Source organism: Homalodisca vitripennis, chromosome 5 (genome assembly GCF_021130785.1).
Source record: "Homalodisca vitripennis isolate AUS2020 chromosome 5, UT_GWSS_2.1, whole genome shotgun sequence".
NCBI lineage: Eukaryota > Metazoa > Arthropoda > Insecta > Hemiptera > Cicadellidae > Homalodisca > Homalodisca vitripennis.
Window position 1 is genome coordinate 78,596,111 of NC_060211.1, and position 10,190 is coordinate 78,606,300.

Consider the following 10,190-nt stretch of genomic DNA (forward strand, 5'->3'; position numbering starts at 1 on the left):
CTGAAGCTGTAAACCCAAGCGCTATTCTCGAAATGGTCTCCGACATAATGAGAACGGATTTCGTATTCAATAAGCCATTCTCTGTTGACTTCTACTCCAGAGATGAGGGGAAATCGCAAGATAACATCCCAACAATAAGAGCTTTGTCTGGCTCGCTTATTAAGGGCAGAACTGGATATGGAGTGTTTAGTCAATCCCCTAGAAACTGCCCTTTGCGGCAGTTGGGGATGGAAACTGCTCCATATTTCAAGCCGAAATCTATGGTATTCTAGCCTGTGCCAACCTAGGCCTCACCAGAGGGTACCAGGAAAAGAACATCTGTATAATGTCAGACAGTCAGGCAGCTCTTAAAGCTCTTGACTCCAACAGCATTTCATCCAGGCTTGTGTGGGAGTGCTTTAACACTCTCTGCAAGCTTGGATCACGCAACTTTGTGCGTCTTGGTTGGGTACCGGGCCACACAGGCATAGGTGGCAACGAATGCGCCGACAGGCTTGCCAAAAAGCGGAGCAAGCATGCCATACACCGGTCCAGAAACCGAGTTGTGGTATAAGCAAGTCAGCCGCTTACCAAAGTATAAACAAATGGTCCAGGAAGACACACCGCTTGCGGTGGCAGAGTCACCAAGGACAAGCACTCGGCAAAAAGACTGCTTGCTGATTCTAGCTCCGGCTGCACCAGATGGCTGATGGGGCCGGGCAGGGATCGGGTTAAGCAAGTGATTGCCTTGATCACTGGACACGGCCACTTCAGGAAACACCTAAACACTCTAGGTTTACGAAATGAGGACTCGGAGTGTAGACTCTGCAATAAGTCTGAAGAGACTGCAAAACACATAATACTGGACTGTGAGAGACTGGGAGCAAGGAGAAGGGCTCTTTTCGGTGATAAACAACCAGGCGACGAACCAGATGCTAGTATCGGGGAAAAGCTTCTTAGCCTAATTAAGGGCACAAAGATAGGATTACCCCTCTAACATCAAAGGGGCACACAATAAGCTCAGGTTGACGTGTGAGGATCTGTGAATCCACCCCAATACCCCAACGCAAAAAAAAACTCAGATTTCGTACGGAATTTAATTTTGAAAAACAGAACTACAAGACCATATTCTTTTTAAACAGCATTCAAAACAATCCTGAGATAAGTGATGTCACTAGAGGATATTCCAATATCTTGATCCATTTTATAAGTAAGTTTAAATATGGTGCCTCTGAAACTTTCTTCAATCTTTCCAGTATTTAATATTTTATTCAATAGCTTCAAAGATTTCACTAACAATTTAAATATTTTAGGCCAGTGTGAACAAACACAATGCAATACACTATCACATTTTTACATAATAGTATCCACTGTATATGCTGTCTTAAAACCCCATTATATTTAAACTCATACAATTTATTATTTTGAAACTGTTTATAACACTATACCATTTATAAACAATTTCATCTTCGTACTTTATAACATATTTTTCAATTAATAAAGTTCAATGATTATTGTATATAATTCCCTTGTCTTGTAGTACTGATTAATTCTAAATATGTATAGATTTTGACTCAAACCAAGTTCCATAAGGTGAGTTCCGTGTTTCGTTATACACCTTAAGTTTATAACTACTTCAACTTATGGTAAAAGTGGACTTCACTAGCTAAATTATTTTATTTGTATTCTGTATCTTTAAAGGGTTTCATTAAAATAACAAAGTATAAACAACTGAGCTGATGTAAGGACAATACTCTTTGTTCTAGACTAGCTAGGAGATAATGATTGATTATACTTGGTAACAGTTATCGTTTGTAGGTTGCAACAACTGTACAATCTTGTGTCTGTCATTGCTAGTAATACGAGGTTCGTTCAATAATTCTTTATAATTAGTAGAAAAAGCCACTTTTTTTGTTAACTTTTGTTATTATTCACCGTAATTCAATTCCATTATTTCCAACTTTTGTAAGTCTTTAATAAGTAGGATTTTTGGAATATTCTCAAGAGGCATTTTCTTACTTCCGCGTAAGACGTAAACATTTGTCTTCTAAGCCATTTATTCAAGCCTGGAAATAAGAAATAGTCAGATGAGGACGTTTTATATTGAATTCTTTGTTAATCCGTTCCAATAATGACGCATGATACTCTCCTTTTATCATTGCTTACTTTTACAAGTTATCAATTTAGATGAATCCGTGAGTATTCTAAAAGACCGTGCTCATGTCTTTTAGAGTCTCCGACTTGACCTTCTTCTGAGCTCGTTTGCCTTCAAAAATCCACTGTTTTTTTTTTTTTTTTTTTTTTTTTTTTGTCTTTAGAGTGTGGTGATGTATCAATGTTTCATCAACAGGTATATATCATCGCATAAACTCGTCATTATTGCAACGTAAATGCGCCAAATACCCTCAGAGTCGACCACATGATTCTGTTTATTCTCCACTGAATACACGAATCACAAACGAAGCACCCATCTTGCCAAAATTTTTATCACACCAAATTTTGTGCTAAATTGAAGCCACTGTACCCCAACTATTTCGTTCACTTTGATTCGTCAATCATTTAAAAATCATACCGTAGATTTTGTAAAATATTTCGGGGTATATATTTCCACAGGGCGTCTGGATCTGCAGGACATCGTTTGTGGATGTACGATTACGTTTAAACACATTCATCCAATTTCAAACAGTTAAAACACAGGAACATAAAATTTGTCCAAATTAGCTTTCAATTTCTTCAAACGTTTTTCTTCGGCGTAAACCCTTTGAAAGACGTACTTTCTAAAGTCCTTGTTTTTAAAATAAATGTTTCTTAGCTAGTTATAAAAATTTTTAAACGAACTTAACCCGTTTCTGCCCAAATTATTTTTTTGTCAGATTTTTTGGTGGCCTTTGGTTATTTGCTTTATTATCAGTTATTTACTATAGTTTTAGTATGAAATATGTAAAATTTAATAATAACAATAAATTATAGCATGTCGACATATGTCGACAGTGGGCATGAACGGGGTGCAGTTAGAGAATAGAGGCTAATGTAGACATTTGTCGACAGTGGGAATGAAAGGGGTGGTTTTAAAATAAGTTAAAAAATGAAATAATGATGCTTTTATTGTTCCATTACAGTATTTATGAATAGATTACATATCAGAATGGATTGTATAAGAGATTACTTCCTCAGGAAGTATGGAAAGCCTCCGCACAAAGCACATGGCATCCAACTTGACAAGTCTTGCACCGTTTCCTTGTTGCTTTGGAACACAGTGCGCAGCGAATTTGCTTTTGAACTGTTTCTAAATGATGATCTTTTCCACTGAATCGGATTTCAGGCAACACCCTACTGGATACTGTCTGGCTTGGCCGTCCTGCAGAGGATCGATGGCTTGTGCATGTTCGCATGTACGTACGGACAATGTAGCGGGTGAATCCAAGAAGATCTAATTGTTCTTCAGCTCCTTTTGGCGTCATTCTGTATAAAATCCAAGCATTATTCATACTCACATTCAGCATGTATGCAACCATTGGCCAATACCACTTTTTGTTGCGAATATGAATACGGTAGGTAGATACATTTTCATCTAGCCTATCCACCCCACCCATATTCATATTGTACCAATTGACACAGTTTGGCTGTGGCACAACGATGTGTTTTTTATTGCTAGAGGACCAACGCTTTGCTTTCCCCTCAGGATGAACGCCTGTTGCTGTCGACGCTATAGTAAAAACACTGTTGTCCATGTATCTTACAAGTGTTATGTTGGTGTCTGTGTCAGTTATTTGATGGAAAGTACCTCTTGGTTCTTTCTTGAGATCTTGAGGTTTACGAAGAGGGGCATCCTCAACTCTGTCTACCCTTATGGTCCCTGTACCATGATATCCCCTGTTTTTTAACGCTTCAAGCAGTTTTAAAGATGTAAAGAAGTTGTCGAAAAACAAACTATATTTTCTGTCCTGTGGGAGTTCAGATATAAGATCAATGACAACTGAGCCTCCCACACCGAGCTCAGGAATAGTTGCTCCAGTCGCTTTGCCCTGATACGGTTCCGCTTGAATAGCGTAGCCTAACCTTGTAGCTAATATCCAAACTTTATATCCGAATCGGATAGGCTTCCCATGGATATGTTGTTTCAACCCGTGCCTTCCAAAATAAGGTACCATGGATTCATCAATGGATAAGTAAATGTCACCTGGGAAGTAACGAAGCCATCGCTCGTTCAGCATGCACATAACAGAGCGAACTTTGGCAAACTTGTCATCTTTGTCTAATTTATCATTTTCACAGAAGTGAATGTTTTTCAAGATATCCTGAAAACGATTACGTGAAATTGCACGTGAAACTGCTTCATGATGTGTGTCCTCTGCCGTTTCCCAGTACATTCTGTAACGAGCCATAGTGTTGTATCCTGATAGAAAAAGAATGGCGAAAAACATACGTATTTCATTTTTTTATGTAGAAAAGTTTATGTTTCCTTTTTCTAGGGAATATTGATTAGTGCAATAAACAATGTACTCTACGACCTCGTCATCAAAGAACATTTCAAACAGTTCTACAGGAGAATAATCATTTGACAAGAAATTCGCACGAGTAAACTCTATAGAGCTTACATCTGCAATGTCTTTTTCTTCCCATGTACGTTTTGACTTATTTCCTTTCACCTTCTTTTTTGTTCTAACATCTTTTATTTGTTTTCTTTTTTTAGTTCTGCTCTCTAACGTATTTTTACTAACTTTTCCTTGGGTTTCTTCTTCAAAAACAACATCTACGCTTACTACACTGTCATCTTCGTCCACAGGTTCCTCAAATTTCTTATCTTCTACTTGTTCCACTTCTTCTTGGTCACTTTTTTCTTCAGGTATTCCACCAATTCTTATTGTAACTAACCCATCTTCAGTTAATTTTCTTCCTATCAGCTCACCACCAGCTCTGAGTTGGTTGCCAGATAAATGATTTATGTTGCCACTATCATCGTCATCGGAATCACAGTCACTGAGGGCTGGATTATCTGGTGGCTCAATAAAAAATGTTGGATCTATAATATTTTCACTCTCTTCCAATATATTAGCGATGTCAGCTACCGTCAACCTAAAAAAAACAATTTGTTGTAATGGACATCGACCCCTACCGCTGGTGCCCACTGTCGACATTTGTCGACATCAATATTTATGATTGTAAAATCGATACCCTAAAACAATATTTTACACGTTCAACACAGTAATACGTCATACACATATCTTATATCACTATAAATAGCGTACGGTAAATAATATTATTATTTACAAGGTTGTAATACACTTACCTGTCTATCAGTGACATAGTGAGGCTGAGAGTCAATCAGTAGAGTTGTTGACACAAAAGCACCAAACTAGCCACTGCCGCGGCGCATCAACTGCTAGTTCAGAGATACCAACATAACAGCGGGATATTATCGTAAGAGTCCTAGACAATCAAAATTTCCCACAAAAAATATTAAGTTGCGTGTCGACAAATGTCGACAGTGGGAAGAAACGGGTTAAGAAATGTCATATAAATGTAGTGTTGGTGTTTTCTATGAAGAAATATATGTGCTGAGATAATAAATTTGCAGATTTTGTTATACAAAGTAGAGAGAAATATGTATCATTAGAGTCTACAATGACTCCTTACATTTTTCGTTCTACAACCTCACCAAATAATTACTAAAAATTTCAGTATTAAGATATTTAAACCTTGTTGTGGAGATCCACCCGCCACTTTCAGACTAATAGCTCTAACAAATTAGTCTCAAAGTAGATCTTGGAATACTTGAGTTTATTGTATAATCTTAGTTTAGCTGCAGTTTTTTCAGTGTTTTCATTCATGTCTATTCACTGAGAACCTCAATAAGGGCCATGTCTTGTCACAGTAAATCTGCTCTAAATCAACTATTTGTAATTCGATTTAAAGAATTTTGGTGTCATTAGATTTGTGATAAAATTCTTGATCTATTTTCAGTAACGGGCCTTGTTTACCTTAAACATTTGAGCCAAATTTGGTATAATTTTTTAATTTATATTTATATTAATTTTTTAATTGAAAAAACACCTACGGACAGACAGATAGAAAACTAAGCATAGGAAATCCATGTTCGTATGGTTAAATATGTTTTTCTTGACCTGAGTAATAACGTGGTATAACCTTTTGGGGACACCCTGTATATATAAAACAGTATTTTTTTAACTATAACATATAACACTTCCATATGCTTGAGTTCTAGCAACGATCGATCTGTGCGAGGCTAGTTAGTAGTTAATAAATCATTATGTTTAAAAAACTTACAATGGATTCAAGGTGACAAACGTATTTTGGCAGTGTAGGAACCATTCTGGGACATCTGCGTCATGTAGAAGTTTGGGCAACTATCCAAAGTTCTCATTACAAGAGCTTGAATTTATGACAGGTGTTTTCTTTGTCTTTGATATACGCAAGTTCATTACAACTTACTGCATAGAACCGTCCGCTTTTGTTTGGTAACGATTTCCACCACGAAACGTGTGATATCTAATTAAATTTATTATTTTCCTTTTAAATTAAAAGTTATATCAATTATGTTATCAGTACAGAAAGCATTCAAAAACAATATATTTTATTTGCAGAATGAGGGAATATTTTGAACCTGTAAATGAGATAGCCCCTCTGATGACCAGAATATTTTATTTGTAGACATACTTGTTGGATCAGTGATTATTTCAGGGCCAATTATAAATAAATTAAAGCATTAATTATTTTTTTACTGTAATAATATTTATAATAATATAACTGATGGAACAAAGTCTGACCGCATGGATTAAGGTCAAAGTTTAAGTACGGATTGGATATAGTAGATTCAAATTTTATTCAAAATATGAGTACTCGTTTCCAGTACAATTACAGTTTTACTAATTTAACGTCTAAGTATTTTAAATATATTAATTTATACGAATAGTATTACTGTTAGATGCACAAATACATATTAAACTTCAATGACGAACTTATTTCAAATAGCTTAAAGTTAATTTAATACGTTTAAGAATATCGTAATTTTACTTTATGGGTTCGCATAAAAAGTTTTATTTGCGTATATGTACTTGCAAGAACTTTATTTTTATATTTCACTCCATTATTGTAAAGAAACAGAACTCAAAGTTTCAATGTACCTCTTTGATCCAACAATACGTTTTATAAATATCGTGTAACATTTTACACTATTTTCTTATATAGCCTAAAATTAGTAAATTTGATGTAGTATTAATAATCTTCTTTTGATAGTTTACAGTAACAGTTTAGTGGAACTCGTTATTTGCCAGCATGCAGATGGAACAAGTTATGTTATCAAGCGCAGTAAAGCCAAAATTTGCAAGAGCAGTAGTATAAAACTGTTTTAAATCAACTTAAATCCAATTTTTGTATTTGGTATGATTTTCAATGAATTTTTAAAGTCTAATTTTCAATATAAACAAATATAATTTCACTACCATTAATATCATTATTGACGTAAGTATTGTATTCTGTATTTTATGTATCCTTCCATAATAACTTAATTTGTTTAGCAAAACACGCTGCTTGGTTACCAAAACGCAGTTCAATCAATAAATCTATTTATGTCAAGAGAACCGAATAATTAATTTACAACCACATTCACAGACATTCCATTGTACTGTATAAGGGCACTTCCCTTCCTCTCTAAAGTACCCTTCCACCAGCAATTTCAGCTCATTGTTGTCCAGGATATACTAAATTGAATATATTATTGATACACCTAAATAGACGGCATTCGCCTCATTTATGTTATTCAGAATACTTTTTAAGCAAAATTTTCTGGATAGTACTGTAAGTTGCTGAATGTACTTTTCTTCTCTACGCCAAGGCAACAACAGGTAAGTTTGATAAGAAAAGTCATTTATAAATATAATAACTTAACATAATCAAACTCAATTCTGCCTACCGTATTAATAAGGTTCATTAAATATTTCATCTTGAATCCTATTTAATAGCTCAAAGTACGTAGTTAACAAATTATATATTTGTCCTGATCCTTGAATGAAGGGATTCTGGCTCGGTTTTTTTTATTTTTTTGATACGAGAATCTCCATATTCATGTCAGTTAAAGTATATCCCTGTACAGACAGGTATAATTTGATCTTATTTAGTTTATTGCCTTGGAATCTTCGAATGCAAAATGTCTGTTGGTTGTGTAAATATATAAGTGCTTAATACTTGTCATGTTCTTCTCTGTAAGCATGGTAGTTTATTACGACTTGCTTTCTTAAACTCATAGGCCTATCAGTTAATATTCGTGATTAATGATAAAATGAGTACAATCTGTAGCAAACTGGAATGTTATGTAACTATCGGCAATACATATATACTTACAAATTATTAGTCTCTATATATTTTGCAATAGCTTATATGTCACTACATATCACATTATTACATAATAAACCAGCAAAATATACTCTTACTAAATATTTTAAGAGTTGTTTTCGTGTTTACATTTTTTAAAATTTTGGTCTTACGTGATATTTAAAGACTCGACAAATAGTCTAGGACCGAAAACATTATTATAACCGTTATTACTGCCCAATCCTAATATATATTCCACGCATATACATCCTGTTACATTCGCATAGCTGTCTATAACATTTATTTTTCCTAGATATATTATCATCACTTATGTCGACTTTAAATAATATGTTAACTACATGCAGTATGTTAAGTTAGGTTTAATATAGGCAATAGATTCACTTGGTTTGACTACAATGAGGATACATTTACCAGCTTCTTCTTATTGGAAACTAAATGCTTAATATATGATCAAACACTCCAATAAATGAAAAGAATTTTTTTATGCTTACGAAACTATTTTTATGCAGAAGAACCTAAATTATATAGTAAATAATGAGCCTGGACCTCTACAAAATTCACCGTTACTGCCTTTAATCTAATTAAATATTAATTTTTACATATACAATAGACATACTTCCTGGCCTTTAAAATCTTATCTCTTTGTATTTTTCAAGACATATGTTTTTATTTAAGTCTAAATTGTTTGTATTATTATTTTACTTTTTTTGTATTATTAGTTATGTGGGTCTGACGATGTGTTCATTGAGCACGAAAGGCCTCACAAAATAAATTTTTTTCATTTATTGGAGTGTTTGATCATATATTAAGCATACAATGAGGATACTTATTTAGTTTGACCTTATAAAATATTTTCTCTTAGTTTAATACATGCACTATGTTCATTTAGTTTGTCTTAGCCAGAGAGAACAGATAATGTTCAAATTACTAAGTGATTAAACATTTTCACTACGCTATGTCCACTTAGTTTGGCTGCTTACATTATTCTTAGTTATTATGACTGCAAGTACTATGTTAACATAGTTTTATCACCTCTTTTGGAGATCATATCGGGTTTATAGAGCTACGCATTTTCTTATACTACCTCGGTGGCAAAGATCACTTTTTGAAAAAAATATATACCTGTTCCAGGGCCCTCAACCCCTTCACAGCTAACGTCCAGTAATAGATGACAAACATAAAAGACGCTAGAAGAAGAGAGGATTATTGGTTATCAACAAAACTATTAATGCGGTAAAGTTAAGATCTTACAGTAAGCAGAGGTATGTATATATTTTAAGCTATTATTTCCATAGCGATTGCTGCAAGTGAAGAGTCAACCTATTGTATACACTGTTAAACATTTGTAAAACTCGACACACCATCAACCTGCAACAGACACTTGAAATATAAAATAATGAACTAAGTAATCGTTATTAAACTACCGCTAATAATATAAAATGAACCAAATTTATCCAGGATATGCTACAGGTAGAAACGTGTTGGACAGTGACACACAATATTGCCACACTTGAAAACTTTAACATTGGAAAGTTTACAATATTTCATTTACTTGACTAATAGTTGCCACTTTGTCATGCATTGACTCTTTCACGTTTTTTTAGTTTTATTTAGATTTAATCTGAACTTTTCGTTACGTTTTCTGAACAGGTTTCTTTATTTCCACTTAGTAATGATTTTTAAAATATTTTTATTTTTGCTTGAAAAAGCGTTTAAAATCGTGTTAAAGTACCAATTTATCCATCATACCCACAGTATCTAATTTAATGAATGCTAAATAGTAACTAAAAATAAATAATTTTTCTCTATTAATATATTTTAAAACATTTTATAGTATATATCAGAAGAAATTTAAACAA

At 33.9% G+C, this 10,190-nt stretch overlaps 1 protein-coding gene across 1 annotated transcript; it reads right to left on the minus strand.

The window, feature by feature from the left end:
• Nucleotides 1–3,149: 3,149 nt before the first annotated feature.
• LOC124363523 (piggyBac transposable element-derived protein 3-like) lies at nucleotides 3,150–5,117 on the minus strand. Its single transcript, XM_046818771.1, has 3 exons — nucleotides 5,096–5,117; nucleotides 3,971–4,234; nucleotides 3,150–3,835 (listed from the first exon to the last, which is right to left on the minus strand). Exons 1-3 carry the CDS (start codon nucleotides 5,115–5,117, stop codon nucleotides 3,150–3,152), a joined length of 972 nt encoding a protein of 323 aa, XP_046674727.1.
• Nucleotides 5,118–10,190: the final 5,073 nt, after the last annotated feature.